General features: G+C 38.6%; 1 protein-coding gene across 1 annotated transcript in view; it reads right to left on the minus strand.

Moving 5' to 3' along the window:
- Positions 1–22,001, minus strand: part of Lrp4 (LDL receptor related protein 4) — a 152,757-nt gene extending 130,756 nt beyond the window's left edge. Inside the window, exons 1-2 of the mRNA XM_086973652.1 lie at positions 21,438–22,001; positions 582–800 (exon numbers count right to left, since the gene is read on the minus strand). Of these exons, the coding sequence (XP_086829778.1) occupies positions 582–800; positions 21,438–21,510 (292 nt within the window). The 5' untranslated portion in view covers positions 21,511–22,001. The remainder of the gene's footprint in view (positions 1–581; positions 801–21,437) is intronic.
- Between the last annotated feature and the right edge of the window lie 877 nt (positions 22,002–22,878).

A 22,878-nucleotide genomic window follows, 5' to 3' on the forward strand; every position in this document is an offset into this window, starting at 1 on the left:
TAGCTTTTCGAGCTTAAACGTAAGCGACTCTCGGATACAGCAGAACACTGGTCTGATTCTATTACTGAAAATATAAAAACACAGATAGTTCAAACTTTGACCCTTAAAACGGTACTGTAAGACAGGTTCCGCGCCCGACAAAGTACTACCAAACGTGAAGGATACAAAGCACTCAACGCATTCATCTTGGAGAAATGTCTATTGGAGCATATAAAGGTGAGAACCTAAAATTTAAGGTGTTCTTCAAAAAATAACCCGTTGAGCTACCGTATAAGTTTAAAATGTTCCTCAAGGAACTTAAATATTGGCCGTTTTAATAAGTCCTTAAATCGGTTCAGCGTTATCCTAGTCACAGGTCTTACGCGCTTCGTGGAGCTCGCTCGTGGCTATCTTCTGGCAACATCGCTCCTAATGTCCGTCTGCTATCTATTATTTGGTTTGTTAATTAACGACTCTATTTAGACGTCGTCTACGTATCAGTTACGAGTTTGCCATAGTCATCTGATGTTGGCAAAGAAGTCAATCTATTTTCCGTCGGACTTCTTATTATCTATCAACCAATAGCAATAAAGGTCTCTTACCGCATCCTAACTCGTCTCGTCCATTCCCGCAATCGTCATCCCCATCACAGTGCCACCTGCTGGGAATACAAGTACAGTTGCCGCTGCCAGCTGCTACCTCGCTGCATGCAAACTGCGCCGGGCCGCACTCGCAGATGCGCGCCAATGAACCGACCGCGACGATAGGAGCAGCCGCCGCCGCAGCTACGCCCGTACCCCCCCCACCAATTCCGTTTCCAACTGCAACAAACAAACACATTTTTCATGTTAGATATTATTTTCTACATGCATAGACGGATGCGTTAAGGGTAAAATTAGGCCTCTGTTTATTAAGAAAGCGTCTTTTTCATTTAAACAAAATAGGCTGAGGATAGAAACCTATCTTTTTAATTGTGTCTTGTCGTATCGTAGGATTTTTCCAGTAAATACAAAGTAGTTAAATTCAACTATAAGAGTTAGAAAAAAAAATGCGGATTTAGATTGGGGTACACCTATGAGCCTCTAAGTGTAGTTTAAAAAATTGTACCGCTTCAAGTTCTAAAGTTAGCTGCAAATGACAGAGTTAAAAACCCATCGATCAAGAGTGGTCGTTCGTAAGCCGATTAATCCTACATCCAGTTAGGTCCATTATAGGCCGGATATTCTTATGGGTTGTCTCGGATTGTCCCTTGGATGTTGCTTCTAGTTGGTACATTTGGTTCAATAGGCTTTAAATTAATGAAACATATTGAAAATGTATTTACACGAGTTGTATGAATACGATGAAATTAATGCAATCAATAACTAGAGATAGTCTCATTCGATAATGGAACAGTGCCGAAAAGCACGATTTTTTTCTGCCGTGACACTCCCTGAGGTGTCTTTACGGTAATTTTCCTGTACCAAAAGTATACCTCAAAACTACACCACGCTTTTCCTCACAAGTATAGATAAATAAAACTATATAAAAAATACTGGAAGGAGCCGAAAAATGGGTAGAAACGAGGTTGTTTAAGGAACTAGATCGACCATGTGTTCTGTATAAGGCGATTGACAACTGCATGTCACGGCGCTGTAACTTCAAACATAAAAGTGTATTTAATTAAACTGATGGACACAGATGAAGTAATTAAAGGAAATTTTGCACCATTCGCTATTACTGTACATGGAAAACAATGTCAACTTGATTTACTTCGTGATCTTTTGGCCATATCATTACTTCGAATAAAATTCATTCTCGACTAGATGACTATGTGGGTAAACGAAACTTTCGCAGTTCGAACTGAGAGAATCCAAGGGAAAATGTCGACTAATCACTTTACTCATTGTGTGTCTTGTGGAGCAAAAGTATTATTAGGCCCTTTTCTCCAAAGAAGAAACAACAATAATAGTATGGTCAGCTCTACGGTGACAAGTTACAAACTTGCGTTACAAGTTAGAAAACTGTGGCTTGAAATGAGAACATTCAGTGCAAACAACCTTGTGTTTCAATAAGATGGGACAATATTTCCCGTAGCAAGCAAAACGATCGATTTCATTGAAATCGTGGTTCTAGATTAATTGACTCGAACGTGCGACGGTTCAAATGGCCGTTCAACTTGGCTCCCTTCACCTTTTTCCCTGTGAAACTATACAAGAGGCAGAATCTATAAAACAACACTGAAGATAATTTACGATGCTGAATTACTGTATTTATAACATAATTAGTGAAATCGATCCTGAACTGTGATTAAAGACTCTACGAAAAAAAAAGGGATTGAGTTATGCCAGCGGTCTGTGTGAACTAGCATTGTTTTGGATGTATAGTACAAATTAAACACTTTACATGGTTCTACATGGTTACTGCCGAAATCGAGCAACGCGTCCAAGAATAGCGCAATGATATTGGATTTACCACATAAGTGAACTGGTTATAATTCTTACGGCAAATTAGAGGGTAGATAAGTAAATGTTCCAGTAAGACCCCATTATGATGATCGGTCATCTGACGTCGCTGCCTATTATAAATAAAAAACGAAACACATCTGGCAATAAAAAAACGATTGGGTAAAAGTTTAACGCTAAGAAGGAAACGTGACAAGATCATTTCTGTTGTCCAGTTCTTAATAATTGAGTAATTATACTTTTGATCTTTAATAGAAACGTACGATGGCACTAGCTGCCACAATAATATAGGACAGAATAGCCTTTATTTGGGAGTCTGCCCTTTTTGCTCTCGACAATCGTCGACTTCACACTAGAATTAGTTCAAGAAGAAGAGATCCGTGTGATGGTATAATGATAACGTGTATACTTGCGAATTTTACGTCTACGTGTGATACGGCGAGTAGAGACAATATTCCTATTGAGATCAGTTGTCTGATACAATGCCTTACAGCTGTTTTGGACGTTATGACCGAAGCGCTTGCGGACTTCTCGCTGAGCCTTTTAGCACTTTTTTAAACTGGCCGAATGTAAAAACTTTTACGGATATGAAGTTAATTGTAACGGGTTCATACAGGCCAAACATTTCAAATTATGCATTTTGTTATGTCTTGCTTTTTTCATTTGTGTGGTAGATCTGAATGCAGTAAGACTTATATAGAAAAAAACTTACGGACTCCAAGCTGGCTAAATATTTCTGTGGATAATTATTATGTTCAATAGTATCTAGGAAAGCTAAAAAATACTTGGTTCCCAAGATACTAACCTCGTAAGTTTTGGTCAGAGACTTGATTTTTCACAATTATTAAGAGAACTAACTTGGAGGAAAATTCGTTTCATACATAAGATATTCTCACCATAAATACAGTCGACTTTGCCGTAATTATTTGAAGACATCTTGCAAAATCGTAGCCGGACTGCATAAATGGAAGTAATTAATTAACGGTACCTTTTTCTGTCTTGAATATAGGTACAAATAATGCTCTAGGCTAGAATTCGGTTTTTTACGATTTTGTTATTGATGAACAACTACTACAATTGCCAATTTGAATGCAGAAATATTTTGAAAATTACTAAGATTTACTAATTTTTTTCGACGAATTTCAGGACTGAAGTTGTCGAGGTGTGCACCTGCAGCATTATGGCCCTATCATGGTTCGCTGAAGGTCTATAAAAATAATTAGTTAAATTAGAGCCCTTGACTAGACTAGGTTCATTTGTTACTGCAAGTTATTGTACCGATTATTTCGTGTTACCGTGTTTATCAGATAGCAATATACAATTTCCGTAGAGATACAAGTAAATAATAAATACAAGCTGAAGTGAAAATTTAGTCCTAACCATTACCTACAGTTTTACTAATAGCGTCGTCATACGGTCACTAGTATTTCTGGTATTGATGTTTGAACAAAAGGGCATAAAAATTTAATCCCAGAAGTATTTGTAAGAATTATACCCGGGTATTAGTATCCATTTTCACAGTAAATATATGGTGAGTTTATATAATAATACCTAAAATATCACTTATTAGTATTCCTTAGACTTTACCGTTTTTCCTCTTTTTCAATAAATTTAACGATTTAACGAAAAACGATTAAGTAAGAGTCATTATAACTGGAATGATTAAAAAATAATAACTTTATTACAATAATTTTAAAATTTTATTCTATACCCTAGAAATAACAGCGTTAATATTTTAGATTGTTCAGAGTGACAAAATGGTTCGCGATCTCGATGTTGAATTAACTTTTTATTTTAGATAGAATTTATTACAGATAGATATCAAGCCTATTACGTTTCTAAAAATAACATTAATCATTTTAATGTTAACTTTTCACTAAAAAAAGTCAATTGTGCTGCTAAAGCGAAAAACGTTCTCTTGAAGGTTTAGAATTTTATATTGTAAAGGTTCCGGAGAGGATTTGTTGCACCGTTAAAAATAAAAGAGGTAGAGGATCTCTTTGCAAGAGACAGAGGGCGATTACTGCAACAAAATCATTTGGTCAACCGCAAATGTCCAAGTGATATCATCAGGAAAAGTAACAGAAGCATATCAACAAGGATGGGAAATTACGCAAAAATAATCTCAATTCCTAATTCCTCTGAGACCCTTTTTCTCTCAAAATTCTATTAACTTTTCATACGGCTGCACAACTTTACAAATATAATAATATATAGCATATAATTTAGGCTTGCAATAAGTTATACAGGCAAGTCTATTAGGTTGAGAGCAATTTCAACAACAATTGCCAACAAAAACAAAAATATATTTACATTGATCCTTCTTTACCAAACATTATTATTATTATTATTTTATGTCAGCAATATTATTATTAACGTTATTACAAACATATCATTAGTAAGTTAGTTCCCTGAACTTCTTTCATTTCAACTATTCGCTTGGCCTAGTGTTTGGCCACTTTTTTGCTTATATAAACCTACTTTTGTAACGGCGGCACGGATATTTTCAGTTAAGGTTGTTCATTTTTTGTATACTACCATGGACCGGAAATTATTGCGATATACATGAAAAGGGTTTAGATCCAGAGCAACCGCTTTCTGGTACGGCATGCGGACCGGAAACATTATTAGGGTTTTTTTTTTTTCGACGAAACTGTAGGCTTGAATTCGCTGAATATGCTGACCAGGGGATTGTCTTGGGTAGCTCGAATCGCTGAAACGCCCTTCCCATAGTTATAGCTGTATGGTTCATCCCTCTAAGTGGTTAATAAAGTAATCGCGTTATTAGGAGGTCACTCAGTAAACGGTTGATTTTTAGGTGGAATGATGTTGGAGAGCTCCCCAAATAATGTGACATAACCCCGCTCAATTTTTTAAGAGGGTACTTGAAAAGCACGGCGTACTACGAAAACCCACGGACGGTGGGCACACATAAAAAAAAATATCCGTACCCGCTTTTTAGAGAGAGGACCAGATATATGCGAGGAAGTGCTCAAAACCTGAAGGAAGCAGGTGACTGCTATGAAAAAGCCAAGAGAGCCAACTTTATGGATGTTGCATTCAACTTAAGTAGTAATTGTAAAAAGATTTTAATAACAAGAGATATAAAAAAATACATTCAACTGTTTTTTGTTGGCGTCCTTTTAAAATTGCTCCCGCTCAGGGGACCGTCGTTGAAGAGCCTTTGGCGCTGAAAATTGAAGCTCCAAGTAAGCTAAGGTCACTCTAAAAATATTATACCTACTATTATATCTCATGTAAGCTGCGCTAAGGTGATTATAAAAAAGCAGCTTTGCGCCAGGACATAATTCGATTAATAGCTACCTTTATTAGATAGGCTATTGATAGGAAGGTGCACAATTAATTTTACCGATAAAGAATTGAAAGGTCACAAAAAACACAAGGCCATACCACTATACCTTTTTGCATTAAATCTAATGCAAAGAAATTATAAATTTACACTGTCTGTTGTGAACAGCAAAGAAGGTTATACATTCGCGATAAACGCTATCCTTTTTTTATCCCAAGAAAGAGTCTGACTTAAAAAAAGTATGAAATTTCGATTTTCTTAAAAGCTACATATGGGATTGGCCTGATATTTTTACTATTATATTCTACATCCTAAAATCTGTTTGCCATACGATATTGTTATTGTGGCGCTTGATATCGACGGTGTTATTTTACGATTTGAGCATCTACCCTCCATGAAGCCAACAATTAAATCCTCTACCTAAAGTGACCTTCTTCCAATCGGAAGAAACAAATATAAGAAATACGGGGTGACTGCTCGACAATGTCTAAAACGTTACTATATGGAACAGCAGTCCTATAGAAAATAAAGGCACAATTGCCTATGACGAGCCTTCCTGTTTTGTTGATATCCTCTGCCCTGGTTCTCTCCTTAGGTAGCCTAAGAAGCCAACCTGTTAAGATGTTACAACCGAAAGAAGAAGAGGAAGAAGAGGAGCATGAATCTTAAAAGAGTGGTCTTCACCAGAATGCATAGAGCAAGGACAAGATGGCGAAAGCATGAGATATTAGGTATAGATAGGTGTAGATATCTCGGAACAAGCACAAAGGCAACAACGATTTTTCGTAACGGTCACTAACGAGCCCCGAAACGACACGTCTGTTATCGCTACACACGCGCGGTCTTTCAATAGCAATAGACGGCTATTTACTTAATAACGCTGTAAGATCTACCCTTAGGTTCTTGACTCCATCAACGTTCAGTCCATTCATCCGCAATGCCAACAGGCGAATGTGTACAGATGCTACAACATATATCTTCCTTTATCTAGACTTCGTTCTGTATGCTTCTCACTCATACGCCCTTTGAATTGAAACAGGCTCCCTTCAACCGACGACCGTGAAACGGGGCCGCAAAACGTGATGACGACTTGCTGAACACGAACCTTAACTCTGAACATACTGAGCCGGACACGTTCGGCCTGGCGTTTCGCATACCCCGCCGTGTCCGGTACTTAAAAAACTTTTTTGGCTCGAGCGAACGTGAAAAAAGTGGATAAAGGTCGCACAAAATAAGAAGCGACAAACGGAGAATAACAATGGTGGTGGTGGTGGCGGCAGCAGGACAAAAAGAAGAAAAGGTGCTGATGAAAATTTCTTTCTCCTTCCTTACCTCCTGAAGCCATCGTTCGCCACATATTAGAATGAGCCATACAGTTTCTGGGTGTCATGGCAAGAAACAGTAACTAGAAGTACCGATATCTAAAAGACACTGTATATTTAGTTTGGAATAAGTGAAATTTGAGAGTCAAATAGCGAGAAATACAATAGTAATATCTTCTACAAAGAAATATACTAAATACAACTATGCCAGTTATCGTCCACTGAAGTGAAGTTCAGATGTCGTTTCCTATAATAGAGGAACGAGTTCCCATTGTTACCCAGATACATACTTCCCCGTATCTGAACAAAGACAAGTCGACAGCGAACAATCTTATATGGGAAGACACATTAGGATAACACCTTAAACGCTAAAATAATATGAATCATAAATATAGGTTTGCTTTTAGATGTTAAGGTTTCTTGCAGGCGTAGACTGTCTAATGAAGTTTATAATAGTACGCAGCTTGTTTCTTGGACAGTAGGATTGTAGTACGTTGTTCTACGTTAAAGTTCTTGCAGTTACTAGAGTGAGTGCTGATTCTCCTGTATTCGGTGTATGCTATAAGATATTGTATCTCGTGGGAGCTAACGATATGTTATGCTTTCTAAAAAAATTTAATCAAAAGACGCTCCGTTCATTTTGATGCAATGCAATTGTACCGGGCTATGAATATTCACCCTGCGCTCAACGGTGTATAAAGATATTATAGTCCTATCTTGCATCTATCACATTGTTGCCGTTACTTTCCAGTCACTAAATTTACTTTTATGCAAAGCGTACTTAGGCTCGCACCGAAGAGTGTCTGTGCATAACGGAAAAAAACAATGCCTATTCAAATCAAAATAGCGCCCACTCCCGGTAAAAGAAACGCGTCTCCGTTTAGCTTTCTATATGGCAGCATTGCCAAACTTGTCTATTTCTATAAATGTCATACGGTGTCTTTGGGAAACACTTGGAGACTGTACATTAATCAAAGCAATGCGGCAGCCAGTCAAAGAAAGTCTGTCAAGTGTGACAAGCTCTGGATAGGACAACAAATATGATAAACCCCACTTTTTGCGAGCCTCTCCAGTGTCATCTGCCGGCAACTGCGAAGGCTGGAACAGTTCCTAAGCCTTAGCATGACAAAAAAATAAGGCCGAAATGTGCACCTAATTATATGCTCCTAAAAATTATCAAATTGATTTCCTTAAAAACAATCCGTAAGCAATAAATCAATGCAAAAACCTTATTCGAACTGTAAGCTGGGCTTAAAAGTCGATGTGATGGAATGCCGCAGATAAATCTATATCAAGATGCGGGAAAATTAAATTAATGTAGGTAAAAATAATATAACAATATAATACATAAAATGTGCTGAATCTAGGATCTGTTGTGTGGGTGGTGACCTTTAGGCTGTAGATTTTCACTTAGTTTGTTAATAAACATATCCAAAAACGTATAGAACCATTGAAACACTCATTATGAACGGCTATGAGTCCCATTACCAAAACAATGCTATTGAATGGGAAAACATTTAAACAGTCGATTCGCAGAGAAAGCAATACTTGCTCCGAGCTTCAAGCCCAACCTACATTTCAAATAAGATCTTTGCATTTATTCGCTACTTACGGATTATTTTTGAAGAAATCAATTTGATAGTTTTGAAGAAACATTTTTTCAGCCAAAGGAATAGTTGCCCTCGTCAAGTACCTTGTTGTGTCTGTACCATGATGAATATAATGGGGTCAAAAGTATGTTCTACTCAGTATTGACATTCCACTTACAATAATAAGGGATAAGTAAATGTGTCAAATACGAATTGTACTATGAAAATAAACCAAAAAGCCTTATATTATAGCGCAAATTGTAAAAAAAAAAAGCGAAAAATTATCGTTTCAAAGATTTATGAACTTCATAGACATCGCATGTATAATTATACGCCGGTTTCCTCCATTTTCCTAACTCATATACTACCTCATAAGATAACCTTAACTTACTACTAAATGAATTACATTTATAGCAATAATTAGCAATGAACATAACACATGTAATCATGTATTATGTTGATTGCTACATGTATTAAATACATGTATTCCGACAAAGGAAAATTGGTCAAGCCAGCAGGTATGCGTACGGTTTTAAAGTATTAAGCCGTTTCCTTGAATTGTAGCACACACGAAGTACATTTAAAAGATGTCGACAATTATTTTCCGAAGTGTCAGTTTTTATTCCGGTCTTTTGTCCTTTACAAAATAGTTTCGTTCTCTCCGGTGGAATACACGTATACCGCGCAAGGTTTGCAAGTCATAATGATACACTGTATTTAGATTTTATAGACATTCAATTTTTTAGTAAATGGCATTTTAGAAATCTTTGAAGTAGAAGAAGGAACTTGGGAGGTAGATGGGGTGAAAAAAGGGGTTTAGGCAAGGCAGGCATCAGAATATGCTTCAAAAAATCTTCACAAAGGTTTTGGTGAGGAGTTCAAAAATTGTTCTTCTAGGCTTCTGGTGTCTTAAGGCGAACAGACTCACACGATTTCCTTAAAACGTAATTTCGCGTGATTTTATTGTAAACAATTCACTTACAGTCGAAAAACAGTCAAGAGCATCTTGATTTTTTTCCTGCACTACTTCGTCCTTGCAGTTCTGTTTTGAAACGCCCTGCAAGAAAGCAGGCCTTCGTTTACATGCCGTAAATATAAGGCCATGACTAGAAACACTGTTAGGCCTTCTTCGGCAAACACAAGGTCACAGTGGCTCAACTCTGAAATTTTCCTAAATAACGAGCAATTTCAGGATGAATTTCGCAGGTAGACCCCGTTTTTTTTCTATGGCCCACCGGTTGACCAAAATAAGTGCCATCGTTAATGCTTTTTGGTTCGTCACGTACTTAACCAGGTTGTGCATATGGTGCTATTTCCGTAAGGCCTTCGACCGTGTTTCAACCAATTAAGTGCACGGAGTTTTATTCCAGGTTCAAGATAGTATATGTGCCCGCCGTGTCTCATTTTTCTTCCTCTGACAAAGGTCCTCTACACGTCGTGAAAATCTTCTTCCACGTCTAGTTGTCTGGTTCTGCTCAAATTCGGCCTAAAATAAAATACGTTTTTATTCAAACCGAGTCGCCTGCAGCTTTCCATTGTTATTTAAATCTTTAATGGTTCGGAATCGCTTGAACTGCCCAGATTCTCTATATGATCAAGCTTAAACCAAGGATTTTATACACTTTATGCATGAGTAATCTAACAGTTGTCAATCTTTTTATCTCATTTTCGTATTGATCTTTCCATTTTCATTTATAACAACTCACGAACGGGTCTAATACGATATGAATTTACACTAACACGTTGAACATAAGTCAAGATAGATTACAGGTATATGCTTATGTTGACAGGGGTAACGAAAGGCCCTTGCCTTAGCAAATAACTAGTTTATCTGTAACCTTGTTCCACCTACATCTACAGGGTAAACACCTCAACCCAGAAGTTTTAAGACACATCTATTCGTTCATTGATATTTTAGGGAAGTATCACTCGGCTGGGTGAAGTATGTTATTCTAGGAAATGGGACTAATCCTTGTTACTTAAAATTCGACATATGTAACATGTTTTATTATGTAACATATTTGCAACCTTAGCTTATCCCTGAGTAACCGGATCGTATATACCTAAACACAATTCATTTGCCTCGAAATGCACCGCAGAGTCTAAACGTTGGAAGAAGCTATCTTTGTAAATCGTTTCTAAAGTAAATATTCATTTTAATGTAAGAAGCTGTTTCTTTTAGACCAGATACTGTTTTTGTAAGAAACTCTACTGCTTGTCTACCATGAGGCTGCCCAGTGAGCAACGTCGTACCCATTTGTTTAAATTTTTACAGCTCTTATTATAACAATTAGCTAAACAGGTCTCATTTATACAGAGGAAACTATTATATTATTCTCACCATCTAAGCACGTTTATGTTTCGCAACGATACAACGACCATCACGATTGTAAAAGAAGCCAAAGTAAGAGGTTATGAAAGGAAACAGGAAAGTTAATCTGAGAATAGTTAAAAAGGTTGTGCCATTGTTTTAAATCTTCTGTGTGAAATCTGTATGAAATATTCACCTTTTTTGAAATCTATGTATAATTAACTAGAGTGTTATGTGAAAGCAAAGAGCCAAAGACTTGACATAATAACAGGACATGTCCGAGCAAACCTTGCCTAACGGTTAACAGTGTGTGTAAAGAGGTTGATGTAAGGTTTCAATGTTTTGCTCAACGGGTCGCGACAGGCTACTTCTATTCAACAGCAGATAAGCAAAGAGAGATTTGAACACGGCTGCTGAGTGATACCTTCGCAAACTCTGAGTGCTGGATGGTAATCCACAAAGAAGAACTGACATTCACTGGCGGTGTAGAACTCTTTACTACGGATGCGCATATTTTAGACCAGAGAACCCTTTACATGTTGGGACTTTGTTTAGGAATCACCCACCAGTGGCCATGCACGTCTCCCTGTCTAGAGTAGACACAACAGTCTCAAAGGGGACAGCTTTGTCAAGGTTGCCAAACTTAGAAAGACTCCGAAAGCGTCTCGGTACACTTTTCTTTATTCCGGGTTGGCCTGACGTCGGCGAGTACAAGGCCGCTCTTTGAGATACTTCAAGATACACAGCTGGTGAGGTCAAACCCCGTCGTAACAGCTCATGATTCAACGAAATACGTAAGAGCGCTTTCCAAGCCCAAATGGGTGCCCGCTGGTACGGTAAACCTGCCGTAATATCCTCGGGGTTGCGTCCCCTTTTTATTATTTTATAAAAATGGTACAAACAAGTATACCGAACTAAATAAAGGAATTTAGGAAACACCTAAATACGCAGGCAGCTACTTTTTAGCTCGAGGCAACGTTCCTATAAATGGTTGCGAGGGGGCTGGGACTCCGCCATTTTTCATGAAATCAGATATCCCTATTGCTCATTTGTGGCAGCTCTGCGCTTCCAGCAACGCCGTGTCGGGAGAGTCACTGTATGATATGGGAGGAGCGGACGAGCCAGACGAGCGCCACGGCCGATGAGGTGATAGCAGCGCTCTAGCGACCCAAGCCAAACAAGGCAATTGGTACAGATCAGATTAAGCCGAAACACCTCAAAGAGGCAGTAGTATTAGCTCCGTGATATACTGCTCTTTATAACGCCTGTCTACATGACGGGAGAATACCGGGCGATTGGCAGAAGGCACTCCTTACCGTTATTCCGAAAAGCAAGGGCTATCTTCGAGAATCTAGCCTATGGAGGGAAATCGCAAAAAGAGCTGTTGCTATCCGCTACCTTCACTTACACTCTTCACGTGTCTCTCCGTTTCCCTAGAAGCGTGATCCCGGATGATCAACATGGCTTCCGTACAGAAAACTCGACAATGACTGCTCGCCAAGATAAGATCCGTCCTAAGCCCAAGGGGCATCGAACAGTTCACATATCCTGCATTCGTCGATTTCAAAACAGTATTTGACGCAAAAGCGTCGAGGGACTGAATGTCGTGCAGAAGCAGAAGCTCTATACAAGCACTAAACTCAGCTCACCGCTTCAATTCTGCAAAAGAATCCCACTACAATATAAGGTAACATAGTGGAACTGTAACCTTCCAGTAGGCGACAGAAGTAACCTCGACGACAATCTCAGTTCCCTACTTTTCTTAGTCCTCCTGAATAATCTCCTAAGCAACATCGAAGAGTGCAAATCTGCGAGAATAGATGTTCTACTATACATCAATGAACTTACGATATACAGGAGAGGTTGCTTAGACGTTTATGGGAAATTAATCATTCTCAATAGTACGTAACGGATGCTGACTCACAAAGCAACTGGAACAAGACCGAGGCCATGAAGCTCTGAGGAGCAGGACCATTAGAAGCAAGTAACACTCTACGATTACAATTTTCGCCTCTGGAGTACGTAAAACATTTTTGCTATCCAGGACGACGTTTATCCTTTTTCGAAACGTGTTACACCGAGCATGTAACAAAGAGCGTTCTGAAAACATTAGCAGCAAGCGCTGCTATAAAAAAAACCGTCGCTCGTCTTCCTGAATACGGAAATACGCCTCCTCAATATTAAGCTCGCGCCAATGGCCTCATGAAACATCAGACTCATTTGGAAGGGCTTCAGCACAGCTCACTGATGTAAAATGGGCCAGGTGAAACGTTTCCTTTGTATACCAGAACGTAAGGCAAAACAGTAGAGCGGTAGCTTTTTGTGTTATGTAGTTTATTAAATTTTTACCTTCCGCACTTTGTTTTGGAAACGCGCGTAATACAATGTCGTATTATGTTTCCGTAACTAATTTTTCCATCTTTCAAAACCTGGCTGGGGGCTATTATGGGCCTTCGAAGCTTTTTTATTATTTAGCACTATTCACATATTTGGCATTGCAATGTTTGTCTTGGTGGCTTCTTTATTACGTTGAAACTCTCATCTCAAACATACCCTCAATTCCAACATAAATTATTCGACATCATGGTTTGTTTAAAATACTGTTAGGCGGTTTACTCATTACGAGGCCGTTTAGAGCTAGTTTTTTTTCCAATTTAGAACTTTGTGCGTATTTATTTGGCACTACCGTGTTACCTCGACTTTTAAGCTTTCCTTTATATTAGTATATAGCAGTTGTTATACACACCATAGGTTCATTCACTTCTATTGAGTATCCCATGGATTGACCTAGATCTGGTTAGATAGAGAAAATTACAGGACCTAAAACACGACCCTTTTCTACTTAATGACCTTAAAGCAGCACACAATATATATGTCAAGGATCATGCAAGCAGCTGCTATTATTTATCATCCGAATTGATCCTTTGTCCTTTTACTTGAAACCTTTAACCTTTACTGTATTTATCAAAGTCACTACTTTATTTCGATACTCCTTGTCCAGCTAAATTAAATAAAAAAAAAATAGTAATGCGCTTTAGATAAGACAACTTCCATATGCGAAAACTAGAACCTGAATTTGCGGTTTAGCTCCCATATACTTATTAGAAAGGTGCCAATGCCGTGCACGTAAGCTGCTGCGTCTATTAGTAAATTCAGCTTCCTTTTCGAGATTTTGGTCCAAATCCCTTTTCCTTTTTCGTAAGCCCCAAGAGAGGCCTTCTTTTTTACTTATAAGAAAAAGCCACTATGAAGCAATACTTATGCTGGAATCAACAAGCACTGCAGTCGTCTCAGTGCTCTCGGCGTTTAAGTTCATCTTATCTTCAAGTTTAGCCCTATTAAATTTCGGACATGAATTCCAGACGCAAAAGCTGAACTTCAAAATAATAACGACGAACAGACTTTTGGATGCATTTTACGTAACCGAAGCTGAATCGGAGCATTAGATACCGCCTTACGACAAACTTTATTATCGAACTTGACAGTCAATTAATTAGAGAAAATATTTGAGAACCTAATCGGCTGGCTTAAAGTAAAGGGTTATAAACTGGGTTCACTACTTTTCGTTCTTTTGCTGAATTATATACCCGTTCGTTCGAAACCCAGCGGGGCACTTAAGAACGCTGTTTTGTGCCGACGATCATGTCATCTTTGAAAATATTCGGCTTCATGTCTAGTAAGCTCTGGCAAGACTTTCGTTACGCATGGACGAGAGGGCACTGGTGATTAATAAGAACAAGGCAAGGCTTATGAAACTCCGCAGTGGGCTGCTACCGACACGCTTCGCATAGACAAAATAACCTTAATATACGTGATCAGCCTCAAATATGTAAGCGTTGTATTGCTTACGAACGGTCGAGTTTTTACAGAATACATTATACACAAAGCATTTTGAACAATACTAATGGGTTTGGGTATACGAAATTGTTCTCGACCCCCGGGAGGTATGGGTATCTGCTTGAGATGTGGTGGGATATGTTTTAGGTATTGGTCGGCGTCATGCGCTGCAGTACCTTTATCGAGCAGCGCTTCTAACCAAGCGCATTAATTTCAAAATTTTTAAACACCTATTTAATGTAGTTCAGAGAATCCAGTTGTATTTTTGTACACATATAATATATATATATATATAGCGTAGAAGAAGGTATGCCTTCGGGCTAAATGATAGCTAAAAAGCATCGACCAAGCACACTGCTAAGTACTGTCATATTTCATGTACTATTTTTCATTTTTGTTTCGATTTAAATTGATTACTGAAGTATACAAAGCATTAAAATATGGAGCTTATTTAATCAATTTCCTACCTTTCTTTTTTGACAAATTCTACTTTACACATTAAATAAAAGTCAAGGCCTTGAAAGAAGGCCTAGTCGGAGCATCTTAGATTTTGAGAAATATTTGCTAGGTGATATAAGAAATCTCTTATTACCAGTATCAACCGAGGCCACCTCTGAAACAGCTTCAAATATTCTAAAAACAGGGGCCTTTTTTGTTGCCGTATGGGTCGTAAGAAACATAAGCTAGTTAAGTCGGCACCATATGCTCACCTCAAAATCATTATAGAACATTATTCTCTTATATTATCCGTAACAAAAATCCAGATTGTTGAAATCGTTGTTGAAAAAGACCGCAGGGAAAATTGATACGAACGTATCTACAAGACAAAAGTTCATTCTAGCCTACGAAAGAGAGCTTCTCAGTAGCCTGGTAAAGTATAACTGAATCTATTGCATGCAGCATATTGAAACGAAATTGTTTCATATCGCATTGTGTATTTATGTATAAGTAGGTAAAAATGTATATTTAAGTATAGCGAAAAAAGCCTTGAGATAAAGTCGTGATCAAAGGGAATAGCAGTTATCTCGAAAAAAAAAACACAAACCTGATGGTGACATTATGGGAATATCTGGTCATATCTAGATCCGATTTATGAGTAACTTGACATTCTCATTTTATAAATTTCTATCAGTAGGTAGTTATATCAAACACGAACTGGCGCTACGTTATGCTAACTTAAGTGCAAACGTACATTCTGAATCAAACTAACCTCCGACGGTCAGTTATTTAATAAGATGCAAAAACGATAGTGTAATATATTTTTGTCATAAATTAGGGAAAACAGATGATGGCTATACGGAGGAGTCAACATCTATAATACAAAACGTTACCTCAAGGGTCTTTTGACATATACAGTACTTATATATATTTTTTACATATTTATAGAATGAATGTGTATCTTGGTAACATTCATTCTATAAATATTCACACAGCAAGAATAATATGTTAAATTAATATAACAGTTCACTATGATTGCGATAAGATTACAAGTAGAATGTAGAAGAAACTAGTTGTTTAAATGTAATAAAAAAATTCAAAAAAAAAAAGTTACTCGAGTTTGTGAAGCTAAAGAGACAAGCAATACACTTTAAGTTAACTAATTATTGATCAAATCGCATCGTTTTGTATAGTTATAGACGCCTAGAGGCGGTCATGGAGTACGTAGCATCTCATCATAGACTTACAGCAAAATCTTACGATGAGCTTTCAATTTACGGAAGCATGCCAACAGCCCTGTCTAAGACAAAGAATTAGATGTTTTAGGTAATGCCTTCCTCAAACGCTCCATACGACAATCTTAATCAGGATTATTCCTCAACATTTACCTTTCGATCTAAGGGAAACAGCAGGTTTTATTATAAGGTAAGGCTAACAGCATAGACACGCGACAAATGCTTGAAGTGTCTTCATCTGATGCATGTCGAACGATAACACCAGCACAAGTCCTGTGTCATGAAAAGCGTTCTGTTGGGTATCAAAACTTTTTTCGTAGCCGACCTCCGGTGCAGAGCACTCCATTATATCCGGTTCTGGAACCGCTTTGAACACTGCCACGAAGGTTGTTAGGTGCGCGTTCAGAACTCTACCAGAGGCAGTCTATAATGGGACCAAAAGCGTGGTGTTGATTTGTTTAATGTTCTCAAAGGCTAGTTTCGCTTAAGTGAGACGTTTACTTTGAGGAATAGACACTATAAGAGGTCAGGTGTTCCACCTGTTGATATTTGTTATTAACGAAATAACCGATAATGACCGGGAAATTCAGGGTAGATATTTGTTCACATATGATAAGCCACTCGTAAAAAGCAAATTCTAAAAATTTCAGCTTAGTCCAAACTCATTAACATGTTTCAACGTATTTGATCATCACGTATTGAGAAGAGGACTATACAAAAGGTTCTTACATAGTAATCGCTCACAAATAATTTTCAAAATTTAATTTTTTCGATAGTGAGAAAAATGGGGTAGAAAACAGTTCGAACCAAATACCGCAGGAGAATAGCATAGTCCACCACCTCGATTAATAACAAAATCAACCTTTCTTATGTGTATCCGAACAGCTACCGGTTGAGCGAATTCACACAAAGAGCATATTTTGAAAATTCAATTTTCTGCTTGAATATACGGCAGGCTATACTGTAAATTCAATTGTTCGAAATAGGAGGATTCAGTGAATTGCTTTTCTTTACCTTTAAAAATTCTCCCAAATAAGTTTTTTAAGTGCTTATTTGAAAATCGACGAGCAATCTGGGAGGTTCATAGATGGTTCATACATCCGAAATAAAATTTACTTTAGGTCTTCATGATGCGGTTTTGAAAGTACGAGAATCAACATTATATACACTAACGTGTTTCAACGATTTATTGAAATTATAAATGGGTCTTTATGAACATAGTGGAGATGATCGTAGACACGCGCAATTTCCATGATTTCTGGCACTAAATTTACTAAGTTGCTATGGATACCCATATGAAAGCTTCGCCATTTGTGCATAAAAATAGCCAGACAGATTAAACAAGGCGTCTATAATTTTTTTTATAATCTGTTTTTTGTATTAGATTTTATTGATAACTATTATCACGTTGCAAAAGAAACCATCGCTAAGGCTCATGAAAATTCATCTATATTAGTATTTGAGCCTTCTTGTGGAACTGGATAAATGTGTTCCGACCTAATGGATAGTAATAAAAAAAAGCAAATATTTGCTCAATAAGTATCAGTCACAAAATTTTGTTATTATTATAGAATCCTTCCTTTTATTTTAAAACTTGCAGACTCAAAGGTTCCAGTGCTATACCTGCCTATGAAGTTCTATAGTTTATTGAAGTGCCACGCAAAGTTAAAGAGCACTTACTAAGCAGAATCTATCTTTGCTACTTTCTTCCATTACGATAACCGAAGTTTTCAGCACTAATACTCCCGCCATAACTAATAGTGCCTGCGGCACGGAAAAGACCAATTTGAATACATTACGAAGAGAAACTGAAACGTGGGTTTTACGTCAGCTAATATTACAAGCTCACACAATTTGAAAAACACTAAAACTCCGTTAGCCATTGAATCCGACGGTTGATTCTAAGCTTATGATCCACTCTACGGTCGCGGCGCTTTGATGAATTTGCCAAATAAATCCGACCGGCGATCAGATCAATGTACACTGAAACACAAAGTGTGCTGTGATATTAAAAGCATTAGAGACGATCTAAGATACAGATATATTTGTAGATTATCAAATACTAAACTTGGCCTGTCGTTTTGTGGAGTACATTTGTAGAAATTATTAAAACTTCGACCTATAGACTCAAGTTGAGGATGATCAGCATATTAGTAGGGGATATTACCATTATTTCGGAGAGATCGTTTTTAGCTTATTGATCAAATGACGAAGGAAACGTAACCGCGTATGGTTGAAAAATTGTTCAAAATTATCGAGAACAAAAATAGCTAAAAGGAATGTTGTAGCAACATGAATAGTTATAAAGCGACATGTCAATGGTACTTTTACACTCGAAGGATGAGTGCTATATATAACTCCCGTTTCATAAAACTAACTATGTACTAACTGTGTAAATAAAATGCAGTGTTTTGTTTACAAACAGTGTAGCTACCGAAAAAAAAAATTTGGAAAGTCGTCAGATGTGCATAAGAATCTTAGCATCTGTGACGAATGATCTCTCTAGACCCAACGTGGTTTAGCTTTCATTCAAGATAGAGAATATCCTTGTGTAGTTATAGTAAGGTACTAGCTGTGTATTAAACTGTGTTTCCGAAAGTGATTTCTGCTGCGCGTTGACAAAGGACGGAACAGGCCTCGGTTGATCTCATCAAGACGCACCGCTGTTTTCCGGTCAGCTCGTCAGTGGCTTCACACTTGAGCGGCGCTACAACAAAGCCCTTTTTTCGGGCTCACTCCCTACTACCCTCACTGTGTGACAGTAAAAGTATTGTTTTTTTGTTATTGATAGTTGTCTGACTAGTAGAAATTTGGAAACTTTGATATCGCATCGGCGTTCCTAACAGGGATGACTATAGCCTTAAATTAATGAGATGAACAATTTCCACTTTTAACATTTCTCGCGCCTCTTCGCGTTGAGAATCGATATTATTGCGCAACCGCCTCATACAGTCACGTCGTTAAGTTGCGGTGACTAAAGTGGCCTCTCATTGCCTGTTGAATTTAGATACTCCAACAATAGCGGATGGAGAAACCCTTGAAGTTGTTGCGGTTCATACTGATTTTCGACCAGTTTTTCTGTCCAAAATGGTTTTGATGAACGGTTTTCTGCAGATCGACCTTTGGCACTGGATAAACGCTGGTGTACATATTTTCTGATATGAAATAATAAGGCTACAAACCACTCCGAAAATTTCAGTCAAATTTAAAATAAAGCATAAGAGCACTTTTTGCATGTCCAATTTTTATTAGTAATGGGTTTGATATCCCTCTTCGAGACCGATGCCGAGAATACCGCACGGTTCAGAAAGATACTGATAACCGTGTGTCTGACAGCCGTCTAAGACGGTTGTGCTTGTTTATTTCTATATAATAAATAAGCACAACCGTCATACAAACATTAGCCGTGGTTGTAAGTATTTAATTGTTTGTATTATAATAGATCTAAAACACTCAGAATGGTAAAGGTTGTTTCTATACAGAAACAGTTGCAATGGGTTCGCTACCTGAGTACGTGGCAACAGACAACCAGAAGTCAACGTAAGTATCTATATATATATATATATATATATATATATATATACATACATATGCATACAATATGACCTTTGTTGTATTTAGAGGGATTTTTTTTGTTTCCGTGGTACTTTGCTTTATGAGTAATGCGTACCAAATAAACTCCCGTCCGTATCCGGGTGCACCCATGAACTACAACAACAACAACAATTAGGCTCTGGGTGAAATACTCTTGCGCTTGGATGCACTGGAATGATATGATAGTCATGCAGGACAACCAGCGATGAGGAAAAAGGCAACCTTTATTTCATGCATGTCTCCTGCCGAACTCTTCTGTCTGCCCTGCGAAACCCTTGTTTTCAGATATCGATGTACTCCCAGGAGAGCCTGACATGCGATGATGTAGGGTCTGAAGCTTGGTCTGCGAACGCCCGTCCAATCATGCCCCGTGCATTTTCTGGCATGTCGCAGCGCGTGGTTAAGTGAGGCGAATGGCGTACAAACCCTTTTACTGGTTTCGTGCTACTGGATGAATAGTGAGTAGGCTAAAAGCTACCACAAAAAAGAAAAGAGACATCTAAAGATAAATAGGAGGACCAGAAGATGGAAAAACAGGAGTTGTGGCTGCCCGCAAAGCTACTTCCCCTTTGTTTGTCTATCTGTCATGTCAGCCTGAGCTTCCGTTTCGGCTGGTTAGGATGATGACGGGTGTGGCGTCCCTGGCGTATTAAGAGGTCCTTTCATGTAGCCATCACGGCCCCGATGGTAGCCGGCGCCCGACAAATTTTACCCTTGGATGCCGTTTTCATTAGAAACAGAGCTGTCTATTGTCACCAGTCGTTTGTCAAATAATGCGCTTAAAGAATATCGTAAAAGAAAGTGAGAAGAGATGAGTGAAAAAAGCATCAAAGAGCAAATATAACCGTTTTGAGGTGGAACGAGTGTGCGTTTACTAAGAACTCGTTGCGCAGCGAAGCTTTGTCATTTGGAAAATAGTCATAGCAACACCAAATTGATTCATTGCAAAACCTACAACAAAAATTCTGTTTTTAGGAGAGACCTTGTCTACCTCTCAGCGACATTGGAAATTAGTGTCAACGCTCTCGTAGCATTCATTCATATCGAAAAAGGCAGACGTTCGATACATTCGATTATAAGATATTCTCGACAAAGCTTTGTGGACAATTGTTTACGTAAGGATTGAATACCCATAAGTGCAAATTATACCATGTCGCTTGTGGTATCGTATTTTCAAGCCCTTAGTTATGAATAAAAATGTTGATCAATTTATTTTGAAGGGAGCACTTCACAGTATTTCGTATCTTATTCGATCCGCGTATTTCGACCCCCTCAGGTAGCCCACCGTCTCCCTTATCAGAACATACACAGGAAATCTGTTTTGTCCAATAGACATTTGATAGCAACTTTGGATTCCAGTGTAAGTAAAACTACGCACGTTTGGCTGTCCATGCGACCTCTAACGTGAGAATCAGCAGCACGACGGCAGAGTCGAGACGACGCCACCTCATGGCAAGGCGTTCTTGTGCCACCTCTATTTGCTCGACCGTCACGTCACGGCAAGGCTCAGCTTACAGTCATCTTCCCGTTAATATGTCTACTTTCTAAAGTCTACCACATTCTACACACGTCAGTAGTTAGTTCTGCACACAGCACAATAATACACACATCACTGCTGCCAGGCTATCGGGTTCTAAATTCACATGGCGTCGTATCCTGGCCAGACACACACAGAAAGCACTCACAAAATACCGACAGGTCGTCGGTATCGAACACTGTATATTTTTCCACTACATAGAGCTACGACGATTCTGAAGCACGCGGCTCGCTTGCTGATCCACGCACAATGAGCAGTATCGTTGACGGCAGTCCTCAGCTTTCCTCAAGCACCACTGTTCGAGCTGCCTCTTCACTACCCTTTGCTTCTGCGGTGTTTCGAAGCAGGCCCAGGCGCGGCAGGCTTGCGAAGGAGGATGGAGAGTGCAGAATGAGTAAGGGGCGTTCTTGGCACGTTAAAGAAGGGTCGCTCTAGGGAGAAAGGGAAGGTTCTACAGCAAAGGGACAAGGTTGATCCGAAGGACGCGGTCGCCTTTTCCCCTCCCTCTGCTGAAACCACTACGTAAAGCTAAGTACCCCTCTGCGCAGTCTATCCGTTAGTTCGTCTGCCGATCTTCTCGGCCTTACCAGACAACACCCTCAATTTATATGGCTTGACAAAGCCTCCAAGTCAACCGAAATGCGCAAGCACGGACTGAACGTGTAATCCAAGTCTGCACCGCGTGCCCCTCTGCGCGGTTTGCAGCCACTTTTATAACACTTCAGCAATGCATATCTAAAGAGGTCATTCATGCCAACACAGTAAGTACATCCGCCCTTAAATTTAATGAAGAAGTGCGCCAGGATAATATGGCAAACGGGGTTAAAAATCTGGAGTTCTTCGTAAAAGGAGTGCTGAGGGTAAACGATTTGAAATCGAATTTGTACGTACCGAGAACCACTGCTTATTATGCTGTGTCGCATTGTTTGACTCCTTCATACGGTATACAGGCAAGCGCGTCCTAGAAACGTCTGCGATTCGATCTGCTTGCTAAAAATAACCGATAAGGATTACTATTTAGTATTACTCGAGAATGTAGAATTTTCTAAAGGGGGATTTGTTTGTGTTCATTAGAGCATACGTCAAACCTGGGGAAATAGGAATCATGGTAACAACTGAAAAAAACAGCTAAGAATTTAATCTCTCTTACTCGTAGTTTTCGAAACCGATCTGTCAATTTTGAAAATCGAAAATGAAATGCGTATGTTCGACACTTAAAACCAGCTCCTGGATGTAGAGGTACTCGGCGATGTTTGAAACGGTATTGTGCTATACCTAGGAC

The sequence above is a fragment of the Varroa jacobsoni genome, unplaced genomic scaffold (genome assembly GCF_002532875.2).
Source record: "Varroa jacobsoni isolate VJ856 unplaced genomic scaffold, vjacob_1.0 scaffold_232, whole genome shotgun sequence".
Lineage (NCBI taxonomy): Eukaryota > Metazoa > Arthropoda > Arachnida > Mesostigmata > Varroidae > Varroa > Varroa jacobsoni.